This window comes from Engystomops pustulosus, chromosome 1 (genome assembly GCF_040894005.1).
Source record: "Engystomops pustulosus chromosome 1, aEngPut4.maternal, whole genome shotgun sequence".
Classification (NCBI taxonomy): domain Eukaryota; kingdom Metazoa; phylum Chordata; class Amphibia; order Anura; family Leptodactylidae; genus Engystomops; species Engystomops pustulosus.
This window is the reverse complement of record NC_092411.1, coordinates 37,782,953-37,805,787: the sequence shown is the minus strand read 5'-3', so window position 1 is coordinate 37,805,787 and position 22,835 is coordinate 37,782,953. Positions and strand designations below refer to the sequence as shown.

The 22,835-nt window shown below is 41.5% G+C and overlaps 1 protein-coding gene across 13 annotated transcripts in view; it reads right to left on the bottom strand.

The window, feature by feature from the left end:
• Nucleotides 1-9,799: 9,799 nt before the first annotated feature.
• Nucleotides 9,800-22,835, bottom strand: part of ANKRD31 (ankyrin repeat domain 31) — a 72,022-nt gene continuing 58,986 nt past the window's right edge. For 6 of the 13 annotated variants that reach the window (XM_072138339.1, XM_072138424.1, XM_072138357.1 and 3 more), the window contains exons 26-27: nt 22,372-22,459; nt 15,234-16,675 (exon numbers count right to left, since the gene is read on the bottom strand). In XM_072138339.1, the coding sequence (XP_071994440.1) occupies nt 16,533-16,675; nt 22,372-22,459 (231 nt within the window). In that variant the 3' untranslated portion in view covers nt 15,234-16,532. Of the gene's footprint in view, nt 9,950-15,231; nt 16,676-22,371; nt 22,460-22,835 lie in introns of those variants that run through there. The other 7 variants (XM_072138416.1, XM_072138408.1, XM_072138391.1 and 4 more) reach the window with 4 other exon arrangements.

The window sequence follows — 22,835 nt, the reverse complement described above, 5'->3', positions numbered from 1 at the left end:
ATGAAAAAGTTATGGATTTTTGAAGGTGGAGAGCGAGAAATGAGTGAAAAAAACCTGCGTCCTTAAGGGGTTAAGATATACTTTTCTTGGTTTATTTGTATTTCTAAATGGGGAATGATGTGAATTTTTTTATATACTGTATACACATATGTTTTTGAATTTGGTCCCCCATTTATGTTTGAACATGAATTCGTTACTACACTATTGTAGTCTATGGCAGAAATGTGTTGCATCTGAAACAAGGTCCATATTTTTTCGTGCACAAACTGTGTGGTTTATTAGACTGATTTTTTCTGGGCAATCTATGTGTGCTATATAAATAAAGGAATTATTATTATTAATTTTACTGTGTTGCAGGAGCTTAATAAATTAGTGTACAGTAGAAAGTGACTGAAATGACTCCGCATTCATGAAGTGGAAATAGAACGTTGAAGACTTTGGTTGGTTTTATTTTGTGCCAAAAATAGTGTCAAAGAAACTAGAAGAGCAGGGAAAGTGTCAGGATTCTCGAGTTGTTCCCATATTGAGAAACAACAAAAAAGAAAATGACAAGAGTGTCAGAAAAGAAGCTAATTTGTGGCGCAGGCACATAATAATTAAGGTGCAAACATGGCACGGCTACTAAAATAAATAAAACACCCACCAGAAAACCAGTGAGCTTTATTCTGTTACCATATCTTTAAAGTAAGGTCTGGTTCTATAACCAAATTTATACAATACAGTAATCTTAGATCTGCCACTGTATCTATTTAGTAAGCTTGGTTCTTGAACCTTGTCTATGTAATACAGTTATATTAATTTTTGCGGTATGCTTGGTTTGGGTATGGTACCTGTGTAGTAATCTTGCTTTTGGAACTGTATCTATGTAGTAAAGTTTGTTATGCTACTTTGCAGTTATCTATGTAGTTATCTTAGTTCTGGAACTGTATTGACGTAGTAGGTCTGGTTCTGCTACTATATGTATATTCTAAGGTGTGCCTGGTCTGGCTGCTATTTCACTTTTAAGCTGGTATTTCTTTACCTGGTATTTTCTTCACTAGCCCAATAAGAGGCTGATATTTTCATGTGTGAATTAAAGAGCTTTAGTAGCCCCCTACCCCCAATTGTGACAAACCTAGGTACCATATCTACATAGTAAACTTGTAATGCTGTATTTTCAGGCTATAATACATACTTTTTAGCAAGAAAAAGTCTTCCTAAAAAGTGCCTGTGTCGTATAATCCAAAGTCAGGAGAATCCAGCACTGCCAGATCTTTTTAACTTCTGTCCAGGAGATCGGGTGAAGCGCTAACTAAGCGCTTCACCCCATCTCTGAGAGAGCAGTACCCCCGCACTATTCTCTCCATGCTCATTCCATCTATTAGTAGCAGCACAAAGAAGATTAAAAGAAATCTACCATTTGAAAATGGTCATTCTGACCTTAACATACCTTTACATAGGTGTAGGTAAGCTAATGCTTGAGGTTGTCTTGTTTAGGCCCAGGAATAAGCAGTTTTGTCCAAAAATCGATTTTATGCAATAGGCACAGGGCGCTCGGTCACTATTTACGCACCTTGCGTGCTGGAGAGTTCTCCCACCTCCCTCCCCTGCTCCCGAAATCCGGTGACGTCAACGAGTTCTCGGGATCACTGGCGTTTGTGCACTGCATCTTCATTTCGCACGGCCGCACTGCAAAGCGGACTGCCGTGCGAAACGAAGATGCAGTGCGCAAGCGCCAGGGATCCTGAGAAATGTGGCATTTAGCTTTTGCATAAAATCTATTTTTGGACGCAACTGCTTATTTCTGGGCCTAAACAAGACAACCTCCAGCATCAGCTTACCTACACCTATGTAAAAGTATGTTTAGGTCAGAATGACCATTTTCAAATGGTAGATTTCCTTTAAGGACCTTAGTGATGTCAGAAGCATGTGACTGATCACAAACTTATCACATTAAGGTCCTTAAAACATTTTTGGCTGCCAATTAAAACAGAACTAGGGGGTGGAAAGGAAAGTTTGCAGCTGAGACTTGGTATTTATAAGATTTTTTTGTAAATGGATGGATGTAGCAGAACTGTGTGTGAGTGAATTTATGGATGTATCAGAGCTTTGTGTGTGAGGGTATGTAGCTGGGTAGTTTGTGTGAGTGAATGGGATGCATGTAGCAGGGCTGTGTGAGTGGATAGATGGATGTAGCAGAGCTGCTTGTGTGAGTGGATAGATGGATGTAGCAGGACTGTGTGGGTGGATAGATGGATGTAGCAGTGCTGCTTGTGTGAGTGGATACATCTAGTAGAGCTGTGTGTGTAAAGTGCCTTGAGAACATTATTTTAATTTCATATTGAGGGACATAGCAAGTGTATTTACTGTAGTACGACATTATGGGAGGAAATTCAAGTTTCTATCAGTTTTCAGCTATGATTATTCTGGGTTTTTCCCCAGCACATGTTATAGACAGTAAGGATGAAGCCTTACAGAACCAGGCCAATTTTTAACTTTTGGGCTACCGTATTCCTAACGCTGTAATTTTTTATCTTTTCATTAGCAGCCTTACAAGGGCTCGTTTTTTGCAAGACAAATTGTACTTCTTTGAGTCAGTATGATCAGAGATCTGAAATTTATATAGTCCATTATGTTTTAATAGTTTATTAAAAAAATGTCATTTAAATTACTTTGTTTTATGTGGACACCAGTAACTTTCTACTGTGCTGTATAAGTGTTCAATTTTTGCAGATGATACTGGTGAATCATGATTATATATTTTATTAGATTGATAGTAATTTAAAAATGATATACCGGTATATGCTTTTATACAAGTTCATGAATAAATCAGAGACTTCAGGCAACCAATCCTTCTCTACCAGCCCATTCAGCTCTGTTGATCAGCACCAGAAAGATTGACACTCATGGGTCTTAACCACAGGTGCAGGCGACGCCTTAGCAGCAAGTGTCACAAAGGGATTTTTTAATTTAAGAAAAAACACAAAAAAGCAACCGAAGGGCCGGCTGCAGGCAAACTTGTTCAGCCTCTGAAAACGGACCTATTCGCTGGTCTGATCCCATGAACTGAACACAGTGCAGTGGATGGGAGTCCTTGCATCATACAGAAAAATGATGCAATGACTCCCTGTCTGCTGGACATTCTGTAGTGCCAGTACTTTAACAACTGTTACAGTGCAAGAGCTGAAGTGCACCTGTCAGACAGGGACTCCTTGCATCATATTTTTGTATAATGCGAGGACTGCCTTCCACTGCACTGTGTTCAGGCCGCGGGATTGGACCAGACTACGGGTCCATTTTCACACGCTGTCTGCAGCTGGGCCTAATGTTGCTTTTTTTGTGTGTTTTTGTTTCAAAAGTGTTTGTGACACTTGCTGCTAAAGGCCACCTGCACCTGTGGTTACGACCCATGTGTGTCAATCTTTCTGGTCCTGATCTACACAACTGAATGGGTTGGTAGAGAGGGATTTCTGAGCAGCCAGCGTCAAACATACTTATAAGCACAACTAAATCCCTATGTGTGACTAAATCTCAGTACAGAGGGACCCCTACTTAAGGGGACCCCTACACCCAATTTACAGACGACCCCTAGTTACAGACGGACCCCTCTGCCCCCTGTGACCTCTGGTGAAGCTCTCTGGATGTTACTATAGTCCCAGGCTGCAATGACCAGCTGTAAGGCGTCTGTGATGAAGATTTATTGATAACCCTTGCTCTCATTTCAGCAAAAAAATTTGAAACTCCAATTTCACTGGGACATTGGACATTTTGTCTGGAGCTACAATTATAAAATATACAGTTCCGACTTACATACAAATTCACGTTAAGAACCTAAAGAAACCTAAAGAACTTATCCGTACGTAACCCGGGGACTGCGTGTATAGGATTTTCAAGTTTGAGCAGATAAGGGCATTTTCAAACTACTCACCACATTAATGACCATTCATTTTTACAGAAAAATAATTACCGTATATACTTGAGTATAAGCCGACCCAAGTATAAGCCGAGGCCCCTAATTTTATCACAAAAACCTGGTAAAACCTATATATTTTTTGCTCGAGTATAAGCCGAGTTTGGGTTTTCAGCATATTTTTTGTGCTGAAAAACTAGGCTTATACTCGAGTGTATATGGTAATATTTATTTCAGCCGGCTCTACTAGCCTTGTTCTACACCTGTGATCCACACATCTACTCGGCATAACTGCTGTACAATTTAATGATGCCTGAAATGCCTGGGGCAGTGTGGATGACAAGGAGAATTTTTTAACATGTTTAACTAGGTCTGGGACATGAGGTTCGAAAATACAGAAAACCCCAAAATCCCAATGAAAACCTGCTAATATATTTTATAATATTACATACCACATCTGTCTGTGGAGCTCAGCTCAGAGCAGGATTTCTTTTTTAATTATCATTTAATAGCGAATTCTCATTGTTATAGACTAAATAATATTCCGAATGTCACTTGGTTAAAAGCATTTATAGTTTGGATTGCACTTTCACCTTGCTTAAAAAATTTGGTTAAAGCTCAGTGTAATAATAGTAGGGTGCTGGCTCTCAGCACTAATGCTGCATTTCGCACCATAACAACTATTACCACAGTCACAGGGTCTGGATCTTAGTCCCTGGTTTATCCATGTGCAACATCCCACACCGGGGCCCAGCCTTTTCTTGGGGCCTGGAGGCAGCCGGGGCCCAGAATACCGGTCTGGCTGGCTAGCGCAGCCTTGGGCGCACAGGCCTCGGTATGGGGACCTGGAGCTGACCTACAGCCTGGCAGGTCTCCAGCAGGTGGTGTGTGCAAGAAATATGGAGGGAGAGGCTGATGCAAGGGTTTCTCCCTGGGGCAACACCTGAGTGTCTGTAGAATGAGTCCCTGGGTGATGGAAGATGGGGAAGCCCGTGCTGGTAAGCAGCCGTATCCAGAGATTAGACGGAGGCAACGTTGTGCAAATCAACTTACAGTTCTTTATTCAACTTTATACAACAGGCAACGGCCAAACGTTAGCAGCAGATTCAGCAGGCTGGAAGGTAGATGGAGTTAGCTGGCGAGCAGGAAGGTTGCTCTCAGCCAGGTGCTAGCTTCAGACTGGGCTGGTAAAGATGGAGCTGAGTCCGGATGACGGACCTCTGGTCTGAGGGCTTAGTCTCCTGACTTGCCCTTATGTGTCAGGCAGTTTGCCTGGACACTTATGCTTCCTGGTATTAAGACAGTGGCTGGTGCAGCTCTACAGGAGACCGTGTGCTCACGTCCACTAGGGGTTGATATACTCCCTTGGTCAGGCAGTAGCACTTCCCAATCAGCTTTCAGCTTGCTTTACAATATCACAAGAAATACCATTGGACAATAATGGGGCAGATTTACTTACCCGGTCCCGTCGGGATCGCGCAGTGCGTTCTCTGACGTGGATTCGGGTCTGGCGCTATTCACTAAGATCGTGCGTCCGAGCTCCTGCATGTGTCGCTGCTGCGCTGAGGTCCACCGGAGTTCACCTGCTTCTTCCTGGTGCATGTGCTTGCCACACAAAACCTTTTTTGAATTCCGCGGTTTGTCCGAACCGTCAGGTTGTCCGCCGGCCACGCCCCCCCCCCCCCCCCCCCCGATTTCTGTCACGTGCAAGCTGGCGCCGATGCGGCAAAATCCGATCGCGTGCAACAAAATCCTGCTGCAATTCGGTGCAAAACGGAAAATATTCGGGAAACCCGGCGAAAGGGCAGCGTTGCCGACCCTTAGTAAATGAACCCCAATGTGGCTACAGCTGCAATTACAAAGTTCTCCAGTACTTAGAGACCTCCTAGACAGGTGATCAGTCTCCCTAACGCACCTCACATGGAGAGGGCGCTATTCGCAACTACCACCTTGCCTATGCGTTGGTAGGGGTGTTGCACATGCGTGATGTTGATGGTAGATTTCCTTTAGAAATATCCTGCATAAATGCAGTTTGAGAAAATGTCTGTGTTGTCTCCAAGTACAACATGGAATCAAACAAGTTCACAGTGATATCACAAATAATGTCTATAGTCTAAAGGACATATTGCTCAAATATAGATTGCTCCTAAAGCAGCACATTTATAAGCATAGATGAAATACCTGTTAATGGGTATTGAAACATTGGGGGTCATTTATTATGACCTTTCAAACGGAAAACGGGCAGTGGTTTTTTCCCCTTTCATTGCCTCCTGTGTCTGTGTAGTATATAGCCAACCAGCCCCCAGGTAGTACATAAATAGCCCCCTGAGTATATAGCCAACCTGCTTTAGTACTCAGTTTATTTATTTTTCTATATACCCAAGTATAAACTGAGTGAGGAATTTTCTGCACAAAAATTGTGCTGAAAAACTCGGCTTATACTCTAGTATATACAGTATATATGTACATGGGATGGTCCACCTTCAAAACGCGTATCTCTGTCTTTGAAGCTCCGCTGCTGTCAGATTCATTAAAGTGGTTTTGTCCCTTGATAAGTCTGCTAGTGCTGTTCTTATGCTATGGATGTCTGAGACAGTCGCATAAAAAGTTGGAAAAAAGACATCAATAAAAATCGTATAACAAAGATCAGGGTGGGGACTGGGGTCAATTTGCATCTAAATGAAAAGTAAAATACAGTACATGAATTCAGGTCTATCATGAAAATCAGGTCTATGCAAATAATGAGTTTGGTGCCGGCTGGGTCTATGTTATAGTGACTTTCATTGTCCTATGTTCAATTGGCACAATGGAAAGTCGCAAAACAGAAGTTGCACCACAACTGCTCTAAAACAATGCCACAAATAGACAAAAAGGTGTAATGATACATGACCCCAATTAATCCTAGTGATGCAAGTTGTAATTTTTAGCAGAAATTATGATGCATCTATTATATTATATTTCCTGAACCCAAACTGTCATGTACGATGCTGCGCGTCACTGCTTCCCCAAGGGAATACTGACTCTTACTAAAAAAGTGATTACCCACCAAGTTCTTAAAAAGCCTGGCGCCTTTACCCAGATATTATATGAATAGCTGGTGAGCGGCATACAGGACCTAGGAGAGGTTAGGTAGAGGAGCATAATACCAGGAAATTAGGGGGATGTGTCTAGGAAAACCAATAATCGTTTTACAGCATTTTCCTGCATTTCCTGATATTCAGCATTTTCCTGACTATCTTAAACATATGCAACTCCAGCACGAGTCTCAATCCAGCACAACGTAAGATAAAACTTATAGCCAACACCCTGCCGAAGTACCATGTTCAGATAACATGCAATTACTCCGAAGATGCAGAGGTCAATCATGACCAAACTACTTCAAGGAAAGTTTATATGTTTTTTTAAATGTTTAAAAAATTAAATGTATCTGACAATTTGTTACAGAATTTCTTTTCACTCCGTGTAAATGTGCAAATTGTATGTAAATATAAAGATAATTAACATTTGTAAATTACAATTCCAAGATTTAGAACTGAATAACCTGCCTGACTAGAAACGTTTAAAATGTTGAAATATTTTTTAATGATTCTTTCAACAAATTGGTCTAATCTCTAAAAAGTGAACAACTTTTTACTCAGACATTGGCCAGTAGAATGGACTAGTGTAGTGGTCCTAAGTCGGGAGAGTCTGTATTGTATTTGTTTTGTCTGTATTGTATTTGTTTTGTATACTAACCCGGCTTTTGGGCCTTACACTTATTTAGTCTAGTGGGACACAAGGGTCATAGTGCCACACAACTGGATTAGGGGCACTGATGATAAACATGTCATCAGCCTGCCATTGCTTTTTAATAGTAACACCTAATGCGTTTTCTGCATCCTTAATATTATTTAGAAGCGTCCCCAGAGGTGCTTAAATACACAAACATAATGCAACCCTGTTTCAGATTACACCCGCAGCATTTCCCCCCACAGTATTGTAAATGGCCGTATCACGGTCTAAAATGCCTGGGTTTTTAAATGGTTAACTCAACCCACATTCGGAGTCACATTCGCGGGTGGACATTAACCAGGCTCAAGGTTGATTGGACATCAATCAACATACTGATACAATGTAGCCGATAACATGTCAGCCGCGTCAGGGATAGATGCCTCCTACAATGGGTGAGTCTAACCACACTCGTGACACGGTCACAAGGTCCCCCCCCCCCCGGGGGGCTTGGTAGCATAGATCATCTGGATCTACCTCATGATGATGTTGTCAAGGAGACTGATCAACACAGGATTTCTCATTTCGGCAGAATATTATGGAGGTAAATGTCGATACCACTATGGCTCATTTTAAAAGCAAGGGGAGAACCCAACCGAAAAAAAAATCACACAACCATCACACACAACAAAAACTGTGAAATTAAAACTAGATTGTTGTTCTGTGTTGAAGGCCGATACTTTTTATCTCAAAGCTTAGTAATAGATGAATAGATATTCAGAAATAGTTTGGTGCCCATTGCTGCACCTAACTAAATAAAACATGCATATGGAACATAATCATTAAGACCTTGTGGTTTCACAGTGTCTAAGGGGAAAATGAGTCTGTCATAATCTCCCTCCTGACCAGGGGGTTGACAGCTTCAGTGCCTTGGAATCTGCTCCCTATGATTCAGGTTTGGATATCTGTACTTTGTCTTGAGTTGGGATTTAAGAGACCATCCCTATTAGTACATAAAGCATGTTGGTATGCATTTTTCAGCACCCTATTTGGATAACCCCATTGTCGGAATCTCTTATATAGCTCCAATGAGAATTATACAAAATCAGGAGGGAGCGTTGGTTTTGGGTACATGTGAGTGGTTAGCACTCCAGTGCGAGATGTTTTGGGTGGCGAGGTCCAGGAAAACAATTTGATCCTTGTGGAACTCAGAGGTGAAATAGAGCCCTATTTCAATGATGTTCAGATGTAAGACAAAGTTCTTGTATTTGTCAGCTGTACCTTGTCACAGGATTAATATATCGCTTATAAAGCCTAGCCATTATGCTATGTTGTGTATCTACTCATCCATAGCATCGCTAAACACAATCTCCTTCTCCCACCAGCCCAGGAAGAGGTTGGTGTATGCGGGGGCACATGGGCTCTCCATCGCCACTTCCCTGAGCTGGTGGGAGAATTTGCCATCAAACACAAATGTATTGTGTTCGAGGACGAAGCGAAGGAATCCCAAAGTGAATTTATGTTTTTCACATTGGATATCTCTAGTGTTTAGAAAAGACTAGATGACAATGGGTTTTACTATACAGCCACTGCTTAGTTGTCCACCTTTTATTGCTGGTAATGTTGCTGCCATATTCCACTGTTACCAGCAAGGGAAAATTTCTAGCAGCAGACTTATCTAGAAAATATCACATTGGTGAGTAATTACAGAAAGATACTGGCTGTTATTTCTAACTGTTACCAAATATTTAGCACATAAAGAAATTGCTTATAGCAATATTTGTAACTTCCTTTTTTGAAACCATTCTGGCCAGAGTGAAGGCCCCACAAGTGCAGGAGCGGTGATGACAGCAGAAGTGTCAAACCTACAGTGGCCTAAGGGCTAGTTTATGTTGTTTCAATGCCCTGGGAAAACAAGCCAAATGGCTTTACCATCCCACCACCCCTAACCACTTCCCTAATGTGCCCATGCCCCTTTCCAACCTTCAGATCAATTAAAAAAAAAAAAAACAATATAAGAATTTGTTTGTTTGCTGAAAGTCATAAAACACACATTCCATAAGTGTAAAGCACTAGAACACAAAGTAAGTGTGGAACTATGAAACTGACTACAACATTCGTTGGAAAAATAATGTATCTTTACATAATGTTACTTTAATGTAACTTTACTGAAAACACACATAAAAAGATCCGCACATCTTTGGATGGCTCCTGCTAGGGTGAAAGCTCAGGGTGCTCCTCCCCATGATGTAGCTCTTCCTCTCCTTGAATTTGTCTGTGGTTCTAGAACGGAGTTTGGAAAATAATTCAAGATCTTCCATCTCTTCAATTGTGAATATCCACCTGGAAAACCTGAAGAGAGGAGAGCTGTGATAATATGTTGCTGTTATACACCACATCCGCTACTGGACCCCTTCCTCACACCCTACACGTACCCCACAGCTGAGGCTCTGCCGGCTCAGAGTTGCTGTCAATGGCCGCCCCCCTCCCTTCAGGCCTCATATCTATCTGTAGGGAGACACCTCGCCCCTCCCCAACTACTAGTGCTGTCAGAGATGTCCCTCCCGTCCCCCAGCACAGGAATCTCTGCCCAACGCCACAATAACATCACTCTGTAATGTATTTTATTTCTAAGTGTCCCCTATGATTTGTAAAGCGCTACGGAATATGATGGCGCTATAACAATAAAGATTATTATATTATTATACGCCATAGATGTATACAGTGTGTAATGTAACTAACGCATCTTATCCGCCCGCGCAGAGGTGTTTATAAACAAGAATGGAGTCCAATAATTTCCTTGTCATATTGGTGGTATACTAATGTTAATTGAAAGCTTGAGTCACGAGTAGCGGTGACTTTCTTATATCTTATACAATTAATTTATACTAACAGTACAGAAACTAAGAGAAAAAAATAACTAGTCCACAGAACTAACACAGGTCAATTTGTCAGCCATCATGTTCCTTCAAGGCTTTAAAGGCTTAGTTATAGGTAACAAATACAATGGATCTAGTAAGGCCTATTATGGGGGTATTTGTTATGGCAGCTGAATAGTAGTTTTGGATGCTGAAACGGCATCCAGGCTTGCGGTGGATTTTTCATCTTTAGAAAGTTGTATGAGAGAGAGAACGCATGTGAATATACCAGATTTATTTCTGTGAGTTTGATGGTATAATGTCAGATTTTTACAATCTTGCTATGAGTAGTTTAGCTATTGTTGAAGGGGTTGTCTTCTTTCAGCAAATAATTGATATGCTTTGTGTAAGGAAAAGTTATATAATTTTTGATATACTTTCTGTATGAATTCCTGACATCCTATAAGAAGCTCCGTTGTTTACTTCCAGTGGATAGAAATCTGTCCATGGTCATGTAGTGGATACGCAGGCGCCAGAGAAACTGTCCCCATACTATCTATAAGACCTCAGTAACCTACCAGACACTTTCCCTATACCAGAAACCGCTGTCAATTCCCTATATGAAAAGCAAAACATCAAGTCTCCTGGCACAATGCTTCATGACATTCACAATAGCCCAGTGCCAAAAAATACAATATTGTGGCCAGCCATTATACCCTAAACCTTCTAAATACTAATGTAAATGTTTCCATGACCCATTGTACCCCTACAAAAATGCAATAGAGGACCCTTATTAGAGCCACTAGGTCCCATCTAGAGCTACAATGCCCCAAGACAACCATAATAAATTATGTTAGCCACAATATCCCTCTTTGCCGGGCACAAACTCTTAGTAATGCCCCACAACCACCATGTCCTAATACACCTGAAATAATATCAATTGGCGGAATCTCAATTGCCATTTTGCCAGAAACACTGCCCCCATTTCAGCTACAATGCTCCCATGAGAACCACCATGCCATGCATGTCATTTTAACATCCCCCATTGCAAACATCATTCCCCCGGTGACACACATACACAACAACACATGGCGGCTACAATTCTCCATGACATTTATGTTGTCTCTAAAACCATCTAAACACAATATATCATGACAATCCTACATGCGTGATAGATAAAATGATCCAATGTTTCAGTCCTTTGAGGACAGAGTCTATGTTACAAAAGAAGGCAAGACTCTATGGCTGCCACAATACCTCACTGCCACCTATACCAGCCATGACATCCCTTACATGGATGACTCAGACCCTATTCCAAAATCAATGCCCTCTATGCCAACCCAAGCCAATCACAATGTGGGCTTACGGAATCGCTTCTGATGTTCACAATGAAAATATGGAACATTTGCCTCTCTTATTAACGCGGTGCACCAATAATAATATTTTTCTTGGTGGTCGTATAGTATAATATATAACGTCCACAATTACAGAAAGGTGTGGGGGGGGGGGGAGTGGTCAACAGGTCATCACAAACACCAAAGCCATATCCTATGACACAGGTAATAAATTCCCTCCAATATATTTGCTCTCATTGCAAACACAGAACAGAAATCTTCTGCATCCAGTTATAATGCTGCCATGACCTGCAATGTCTGCAACAATGTCTTAATGAATAAAAGAGACAACAAAAGTGCAGGTATAGTGTAGTACTTTCACTTGAATTAAGATATTAGGTGTGTGCTCACCTTGCATGCTTGGTAGCATAATAAGGCTAAATATTTGATAAAACTATGAGTAAAACCACAGTTCAGCACCAGTAACATACTTTAATATGCCACAAGCCTTGTAAATTACAGCCGGTCTGACTTGACACTTCAATCATATGATAGATGAATCTCATGTGAATTGAACAAGACACAAAGCAGCCTCTGTGTAGTGACCACAAGTCTTCATTTACTAGTGCAAAAACCTAAATACAGTATATTATTAAGTAATATTGAGCTAAATATAATATTAATGCCAGGTCATTCCATGTTTTAAGAATTAATGCCAAATGCTTGTTTCTTGGAGGATAAGAGACGTAATGTTGAGGAGAGCTGACAGATCCTCTTCATATAAACATGGCTAGAGGATTGTTAATCTTCATGTGCACTTAATTCATCATTAGTATCTCTGCAGCATCAACCCAATACTGTAATAATTGTAGTAGACAAAGCTTTCCCACGTTTAAATATTGCATAACTAAGAAATAAGTTACAGGCAGTCCCCGGGTTACATACAAGATAGGGTCTGTAGGTTTGTTCTTAAGTTGAATTTGTATGTAAGTCGGAACTGTATATTTTATCATTGTAATCCCAGCCAGAACTTTTTTGGTCTCTGTGACAATTGGATTTTAAAAATGTTGGGTTTTCATTTGAATCAGGATAAACACTAAAGCTTCATTACAGACACCTGTGATAACTGTTACAGCTGATTATTGTAGCCTAGGAGTAAAGTACAATAAATTACCAATATCCAGAGGTCTGTTTGTAACTAGGGGTCGTATGTGAGTGTTCTTAAGTAGGGGACCGCCTGTATAGTGCAAGGTTTAACATGGTCCTTTGTGGACATCTAACTTACATAAGTAACTTTGCTGTATATACGGTCTACTATAAAGGTCCACTTTATGTCCCTTCCATGCCTCATTCAAAAATGACGGGTAAATATCATCTCCTTGACAGACAACTATGTGAGGAGATCACTTGCTCTTTTGTTTTGCCATTAGCACTCCTTAGAGAAAAAAAGTAACCTGTGGTCACAGCTGCTTATTACGGATATCTCATCTGTGCATGTGCCCCCTGCAAATAAGTGTAAGGCCACATTCAGACGGCTGTGCGCTCCCGGGCTGGAACCAGGGGGTAGAATACAGCTGGGAAGGTGAACACCCCTCACCCCTCCTCTCTCCATAGAAAGACGAGTGGCCTGCTCTGTCGCTTTGTATTGAGACACTGGGGCACATTTACTAAGGGTCGCGCACTGCATTTTAGTAGGACTGTTCGCGTTCTTCATTTCTAAAACGTCTTGCAAAGGTATTTAAGAAGTGTGATTGTGTCTTACGTGATCCTTTTGTGGTGAAGCTGCGCTGGCTTCCATGCAGCACAAATTAGGGGATGTGCCGTCGAACGGTCCGACTGATTCGGACTGAGCGCGGGATTTTACTTTCAAATTGTGTTGCAGGCCCTATGTTAAAGATGCACCAAAAAAAGAGGGTGAACTCTGTCGGGCCTGAGCGGGGAAGGGACACATTCATGATTTCAGGCACTTAGAGAAGCACCACACGCAGCATTATACACGGACAATGAACTTTCAGTGAACTCGAGTAAGCTGGTAAGTAAATGTGTCCCAATGTGTGCTTCCCGCACTGTGACCGGGGGCCATAGACCTCAATGGATTCTATGATTACGGCCCCCATTACAGTCATGTGAATAAACCGGTATTCTGTTCAGTGTCTGTTCAAGATCGGAAATGAATGATACTACTATGTGAAAATGGTCTCAGCGTGTGGTCTTGGTGTTTTTAGACACATTAAAATTGCATGCGTTTTTGCGTGTTTACCATGCATTTGGCTGTTTTGTCTTCATTTCTGGATCTATCTGTCCATCTGTCTCTATGTCTATCTATCTGTATATCTCTTGTATCTAACTAGACGTACATCTATCTGTCTGTATGTATGTGTCACGAGTGCTCCGCTGCCTGCCGGTCCCCGTCCCCCTGCCCTCACTTACCTCTCCTGGCTCCTGTCTCTGCTCCGGCGTGTAGGCCGCACGCTCCTTCCCTGCAGTCGCGCGCTCCCGCCACTAGGGGGCGGGCGCGCAAACTTCTCAAGCCTTAAAGGGCCAGCGTCCTCCTGATTGGCTCCTGCTATCCGGTTTGCCCTTATAATCCGGCACCTCCCTTCACTCCTGGCCGGATCTTCTCCTATGATCTCCTATGGTTTCCATGCCGGGCTTCCCTAAGCCGTTCCTGTGGAAAAGAAAGCCCATTAGTGTTTCCAGACACTTTCCTGTGTGTCCCCAGTGTTCCCATACGCTCCTGGTGTGTCCCGTTTTCCAGCGTTTCCAGACGCCTCCTTGTCTCCAGCGTTCCCATACGCTCCAGGTGTTCCTGTCTCCAGCGTTACCAGGGTACCTCCGTGTGCTCCTGCCATCCTGTCTCAAGTCTTCAGTTTGCCTCCGTGCTTCCTGCTGTGCCTCCCAGGGTTCCAGTCCAGTGGTGTCTGCAGTCCGTGCCAGCGTTACCAGTGTTCCTCTGTGTTGCTGTTGTCATCCCAGGCTTGGACTGTTTCCTGCACATCCCTCTACCTTGGCTTCCACCATGGGCCTCATACCATCTCCCGCGGTGGTCCAGAGGGTCCACTGGTCCACAGACTCGTCCCTCCGGACTCTTCCCATAGAGACTTTTAGTTCTGTTGCCTGTGTGACCCGTTACAATATGTCTATCTACATGTAGTTATCTATCAGTGTGTTTATCTATCTATAGACATATGCATGTCTATTTACCAGTCTATCATATGATATCTATGATACTACTTCACATATTACCTCACACATAAACAGTCTTATACTCATTGGGGGATATTTATCATATGCCGCTGCTCGTGCAATAAGCTAGCATTTGTGATTATTTCAGGACGCAGCGGCCCTGATAAATATGCCCCCTTGTCTATGCTAACCAATCAAAGCTCAGACAGTGGACATAATCACATACATTCAGCTTTATTTATTAGATATCTGTTTCGACCTACATATAAATTCACCTTAAGAACAAACCTACAAAACCTATTCTATATGTATCCTGAGACTTCCTGTAATGAGTTTATAAGATCCATGTCGTTAAAACTGTTGCAAAAAACATTTGTAATGTCTTTGTCAATGTTTGGTCTCAGTGATGTAACCAGCCGCCAACTCTCCCTCTATTTTGGTTTACCTGTTATGACCTAACTATAACTTGATAAAAAAAGAAGGATATGCATTCACAATATGTTTGGTTGTGGGGGGAAGATTTGTGTGGACAATATGTTAATAGTCTTAAATAAATTAAGCCACACAGACACCTTTTTACTTATAACAGGTCTGTCATGTTAAAATCTTAAATGTAAAACTTTAAAAAGTCAATGCCCAAACACCTTCTTTGCTGTACACGTGATCAGCAATCTGCACCTGCTATATCAAATGCTACAAAACTAACTACAGTATAACTTTACAATGAGTCAAAGAGAAATGTGCAGAACTCTACATGTGTCTGTTAGGCCAGCGGCAAACAACCGTTGTCGGTCTGTGAATAACTGACCGGATATCACGGACCAACCATAGTGCAGATAGTGATATAAGATGCAATGAACTATCAATGAACAGGATACTTACAGTTTTATGCATCTTTTCTGTTTATAGAATAACATTAACTTAAAGTAAATCCACCATTAAAATCAAGCATGACCAACCAGGGACACGTACTCACACCTCTCGGCACCAGAAGGAGGGCGTATAAGAAGATAGAGGCGTGCATAATTAACCATCGGAAAGGGAACAAAAGGTGGCCAATGACATAGGGGTAGCACCGAAGGTTCATTTGAATATGTAGATAAATCGATTTTTTAACTAAACTAAAGTTGGATGTCTCTAACCAAAATATTGATTTTGATAGTAAATTTCCATAGTGATACAGCCTTAGGCCCATGATGTACATATTTAACTGTTTGTTTTTCAGTTTCTGGATGGGATCTGGCTCAACTCCATCCCCAATTTCCCGAATACATTACGAATAGTCAGCCATTGGTCATCCTGTAGTAAACAGCAGTGGTTCTGTAGTGTGAGACCCTGGCCTAAAGCAAATAATGATCCCTTCTAGTAAGGCACAATGTGAATAAAACAAAAACAGGGAAAATGCTTGGAAACTGCTTGAAAATGATAAATCTTTATCACCAGGTAACCTCACTCTGTGGACTGTTAACTACTACATCTACGTCACCAGAAAAGATAGAAGAGGCAGCAGAGAGATAACATGGAAACGAGTTAACCTAATGAAATTGTAATTTGTCCTCAGTAGTCCTGGATATCACCGTTCATAAATTCTTGCCAGTATTTATCCATTATATGTCTTGGGAAGAATTCGCTTCTATCAACCAGCAGGATTTCATTCACTTGCAGCACTGCATGACCTGGAGGCTGAAGTCTTGGTAATTCTACAAATGAAAGAAGATTTTGTGGTTGTTATTATGAAATCTTAAATATTTGTACTATAACTTTAACAGCTAACAAATATAAAACTTTAGAAAAACTTTCTGAGCTTCTAATTGTTTTTTTTAATATAATTTTTACTTCAGTTTGCATTTTAAGTAAACATACAGACTCCCAGGCCATTTAACATACACACTGACATATCCAACAGTGAACAATAAAGTGTTGCATTTCCAATTGTAGGACATCGTTTAAGCTTCAGAATATCGGCCCCTTTGTAGCTTAGGTAGGTGGCCTCCCCTCCTAGTCCTTTTCAGGACAACCCTCACCTAATCAAAGTGCCCTTGAGCTGCTCTGTCATATACCATTGAGTAAGCGTAAAGGGCTTCATGAGTTCTATTCTTTCCTGGGTAGTGAAATATTTTACAATGAACAACCTCCACTTCTTAAAACGTTTACTCGCCAACTTTGACTTACGGCACTCTGCTTCCAATCTTTCAATGTAAAAGAGTTTTTTCATCTGCTGAATCACTTTGTTTGTTGTTGGAACCCCTGGCTCTAGCCATTGCTGCAACAGTGATCTCTTTGATACCAGGCACAGCACGTGGAACAGTTTTGGCAGCCAACAAAAATTCTGTATGGTCTCATCATCCTGTTGGGTGTCATAATGGAACAGATATGTCATCGGGTCCAAGGGTATTACCCGCTGCCATAGGTCCTCACCTATCTTTCTCATTTGTTCCCAAAAGGCCTGCAACTTCTTATTTTGGGCAGGCCGTCAACCGTTGAGAGTTGGTTGGGGATGGCGGGAAATTAAATGCGTATATTGCTCTGTGCATAATTCTAAAATGTGTGTCTCTCCACACCTGGTTCACTACTGCTTTACATAGGACTTGCCAGCCCTTAAAGGGAAACAACCACCACAAATCTACCTATAAAGGTAGATTGGGTGGTAGGTGGATCAATTGGACTTGAGGATAGCCCTTTTAAAGGGAACCTGTCACCAGGAGACCCATTTTTAGCACTCCCCCAGTCCCCACAGAGCATAGTACATACACTGCCAAAGTGTTTTTGTATTAAAAATTGGTTTTACAGAAAAAAAGATATGTTATATTGTACCTTTCATTAGCATCTGCTGTGTGACTAGGCAGTTGCCAATTGGTAGGGTCTGGAAAGGAGCAGTTCCCCCCCACCCTTGGGAAGCAGCTCCTCCACGTGACCTTTTCAAATATATATAAACACCCATCACTGGGCTTAGCAACGCCCCCTGCTCCTCTACAGCCAATCCCGAGTGAGGGGAGTTATTCATATATTTGAAAAGGTCACATGTTTCCCAAGGGTGGGGGGACAACTGCCTAGTCACACAGCAGATGCTAATGAAAGGTACAATATAACATATCTTATTTTCTGTAAAACCTATTTTTTATACAAAAACACTTTGGAAGTGTATGTACTGTGCTCTGTGGGGACTGGGGAGTGCTAAAAATGGGTCTCCTGGTGACAGGTTCCCTTTAAGGGCTAATCCTCACATCCCCGCACTTTTTTAGTAACTTTTAACAGACTTGTATGCAAATTTTGTTATGCGGCTACTGGGTCGTGGAGTAGCCGCATCTGAGGTTACATGGCGCGTCTACTCCACGCCCGGTAGCCTCTTTTCTTCTCCTACTCACCATCTTCAGCGCGCAGCTGCTCGTTGCTGCGCGCCCTCGTCCGACGATCCTGCCGTCTGCGCATGCGCAGAACAGCGGGCCCGCATCTGCACGGTCACTGCTCCAAGCCGGGGCTGCACAGGCGCAGGCCTGCTGTTCTGCGCATGCATAACAAAATTTGCATACCAGTCTAATAAAAGTTACTAAAAAAGTGCGGGGACATGAGGATTAGCCCTTAAAAGGGCTATCCTCACGTCCCATTGATCCACCTACCACCCGATCTACCTTTATAGGTAGATTTGTGGTGGTAGGTTCCCTTTAAGGATCTTCTCTGCCGTTTCCTCGGCCCCCAGTTGTGTCGTGCAGCCTGTAAATGTCAGATCTTCCTTTTCTAATTTCCATACAAAAATGTTTAATCTGTGCCAATTGGAAAAATTGGGGTGCCCATAGATCATATTTTCCTATCAGTTCCTCCCTAGTCAGCCACCTGTGTTCCTGTTGTTGTAGAAGCTCCCACACTGTATGTATTCCCTTGTCTTTCCATTCCACAAATAGCCTACTCTGTCGACCTTGGGAAAAGCAGGGGTGGTTTCACAAAGGAAGATGCTTAGATATGAGCCATGGCAGACGCAAGCCCTTTCGTACAGCCTTCCAGGCTGCAATTGTGTCCCTAAACGTTGCTGATTGTTTAACTGACACCAGTTGTTTACCTATCGGTACATGAAGAAGCGTTTTCATGCTCATGGGTAACAATACTCCGTCTCTAGTGCAGTGTCTGAATAATGACTAGTGTCCTTTATCCAGTCTATAATATGTCGGATCAGACTGAGCCTCTAATTTTAATGAATTAAATACATATAGAGTTGGATATTGTAAGGAAAATCCCGTTTTATATGTTGTCAAATTAAAGCATTATATGTTGCCCTCTCCATAAAAGGTGGTTGTTTGCTGCATATCGCAGCAAACACCTACCTGCAACACATGTGGTCGGTACTAGCACCGATCACGGGTGTTAACCCTTTAAACGCGTCCGGCAAAGCTGACGGAGGCATTTAAATCCTGGCGTGGCGTGGGTGCCGCCATCTTGGATTATATCTTCGCACCCCCGTGACGTAATCGGGGAGCCGCGATCGGTCGCCATGACAGCCTCAGGTCTTCCGATGACCCAAGGGTGTCTGTTTTTAACCTATTCATTACAATGTGTGATTTGCCCATTGTAATGAATGATAAGGAAAATCCCTATATGCTGCCAGTATATGGTAGGATATGGTAGGATCAGACAAGTACTAGAGTACCTAAGTACTCTAGAGGGTCTGAAAAAAAAAAAAATTAACTCTAAAAATTTCAATTATCCCCCTTTTCCCTAGAAGTCCTATCAATATAAATAAACTGTAAAAAATAATAAACGATGTTAGGTATCGCAGTGTCGCAAAATGTCCAATCAAAATATAAAAAAGGGTTTTTTTTTTACTGAAGTGCAGTTTGTCACTCAGAAAACAAGCCCTCATACAGCTCCTTACATGGAAGAATAAAGAAGTTATAGATTTTTGATGGTGGGGAGTAAAAAAATGGAAACGCAAAAATGAAAAAGGGCCTCGGCATTACGGGGTTAATAGTGAAATGGAATCATAAAATGCTAATATCTACTGTAGCTTTAAAGCCAGCTTTTTTGGAAGGATTTGAAGGGCGTAATTGTTTTAGTATATAATTTGCCTGGATTTTCTGAAGCATGGCAGTCATCCAGTGCGACCCACACTTGAGATATTAAAATACTCTTGTCTTTTAAATTCCACAATAGGGAAGGGGAGATAAATAAAACTTGATAATTTGCTGTAACATGCTGTGTGTTGCACAAAAGTTTTTTTATTGTGACGCCCTTGCTGGTATTCGGACCTTAGGCCTGGTCTACTATTGACTTTCATGACTGATGTTATTCCACAATCCTTTGCTAAATCCTAGCATATACTCATATTACTCATAAATGTTTGTTAAAATTATGCACAAGGGCTACATAATTACCACATAGGAAATATGTTCCAAGATTGTTCCATCGTTCCTGTCCTTTTGGGAGAGGGTTCTTCTATTTACATACACGTACATGAAAAACACAAGTGCCTCACTAATTCACCTATCACTGCAGCCTCCACCAGTCGGGTCTTTATGGCAGAGTATGCGACAGAAGCCTCTCCTCAGTGCAAGACATATGAAAGCCGCATACAATGTGCAAAAAATCATAAAGAGCTCCCAGACTATGCAATCCAAAGGACTTGAAAGACTTGAAAATGGCTTCCACCAATGTTCACCATCCAACCTGAGGCAACTGGAGGGGATCTGCAAGGAAGAGGCAGAGGATCCCCAAATCCAGGTGTGATGCTTCCTGCATCATGATATTTCAGTTTTTCTTAATTAATAAATTAGCAAAAATATCTACATTTCTGGGCGGGTTCCTGCCAAGATGGGTGCAGAGTGCGCATCACTTAACTTTTTTAAACTTTCCAATTAGCTGCAATTAAAGAGTGAAAAATGTAAAGGGGTTTGAACACTTTCTGTAGCCACTATAAAAAGCTACTGCGTCGCATATCTGAAGCTGCCCATAAAACCATACTCTCTGTTGGGATCCAGGGAATCAGGTGTTCTCCTCATTTATCAGAAATACATACAATGTTTTAACACTCAGTCTTTGTCAAGCCAAGAATAATCCCTGAGGCCGCTTCCACACTAGGGTTTTTCACGCGCGAGTTCTGCACGTGCTTTTGATGCGCAGAACTTGCATTGCACTCTGTCCCATTATTTCCAATGGGTCTTTCCTCATTTGCGTTGTTTTTCACGCGCGTGCTTGCGTTTGCTTTGACGCGCGTTTTTCCCGCCTCATTCAAGTCTATGGAGACGCATCAAAAATGCATTGCACTCGCAAGCATTGCAAGTGCAATGCGAGTGCAATGCATTTTAAATGGATGGGTTGCTAGGTGACATGAGATCGAGATCGAGATCGAGCATTTCATTAAAAAGACACAGTGAAGAACAGTGAAGAATAGAATAAAAACAGTGAACACCGGATCATTTAAGTGAAAAACACAGTGAAGAATAGATTACAGATGTTCGGCACATCTGCTTACTTGTCGGGAGATACGCGCGGAACGGTGCGAACAAAATAGCATGTGAAGAACAATATATATGTGTGTAAAGAACACATTGCAGATGTTTCCATACATCTGCAATGTCTTCTTCACACATATATATTGTTCTTCACATGCTATTTTGCTATTTTTCCAAGGAAAAATGGAACAAAAAATGCAGCCAAAAACGTCAGTTTTTCACGCATTGCACCCTGACGTGAAATGCAACGCTAGTGTGGAAGGGGCCTGAACAGACCTTGTTGCTGATCTACTCTCCATGCACATTGCCACAGACCTTGGCCAAAACTCTCTTGCCTGGTTTCCTCTGCACATCCTTGCCCCCCTTAATTCTAAGTGGCATCCACACACATGCTTCCAGGAATATAGGGATTTTGCCACACATTTTGTCTCAGTTTGCCACACATGTGCACTCAGTTGTAGTTAAATCCCTTCCCCCGAAAAAACTTACCGTAATTACTTGTAATGAAGGCTTATAATTTACCAAACATTAAAAGATAGATTTTGTGGAATAGATTCTGTTAGTAACACAATGCAGTGGCAGACATTCCGCAAATTATTTTATATAATGATACAACTTCTCAACCACTGATTCTACGGAGCCTAATTTTATAAAACATCAAAGGTTTTATATGTATAGCTTATACCAGGGCTATTTCATGATTATTGGGATTCACAAATGATCTACATTTTCCCCTTGGATATAGAAAGTCACAACATATGAAAAATTACAGCCATTTGGTAACTTGGTTTAATTTTATGGAATATTAGGTTGGCTCCTTGCTATTTTTTTTCCTAAATTTCTGATAGTGCCACAGTTTTGAAATGGGTCACTCCCTGTTGCTGTGAAATCCTAACCACAATAGTTATAGTGTCAGACGTAAATATCTCCACACAATACCTCCCTAAACTCTTTACCTGGACGCTCTGGATCAGGTTCTCCTAATGTCTTTGAAAGGTCTTCTTGTTCTATAAAACTTGACAGTTTTTTCTCAATGTAATTGACCTAGAAAATAGAGAAAATATTTTAATATAAAGAGTTGTGTGATGGATTATCTTTTGGGTAACAAATTGCACTTCAAAGTGATGATATTTAATATTCCCTGCCGTGTACTGGGGAGCGGGAAAAAAATTCCAAATGCAGTGAAAATGGCGAAAAACTGCATTTGCAATGTTTTCTAGTGGGCTTGGATTTTACAGCTTTCACTGTGTGCCCCAAATACTACTTTATTCTTTGGGTCTGTAAGAATATGGGGATACCAAATTTGTATAGGTTTTATAATGTTTTTATACATTTACAAAAATTAAAACCTCCTGTACAAAATTTGTAAACATTTTTTTGCCATCTTCTGGTGCCAATAACTTTTTCATACTTTGGTGGG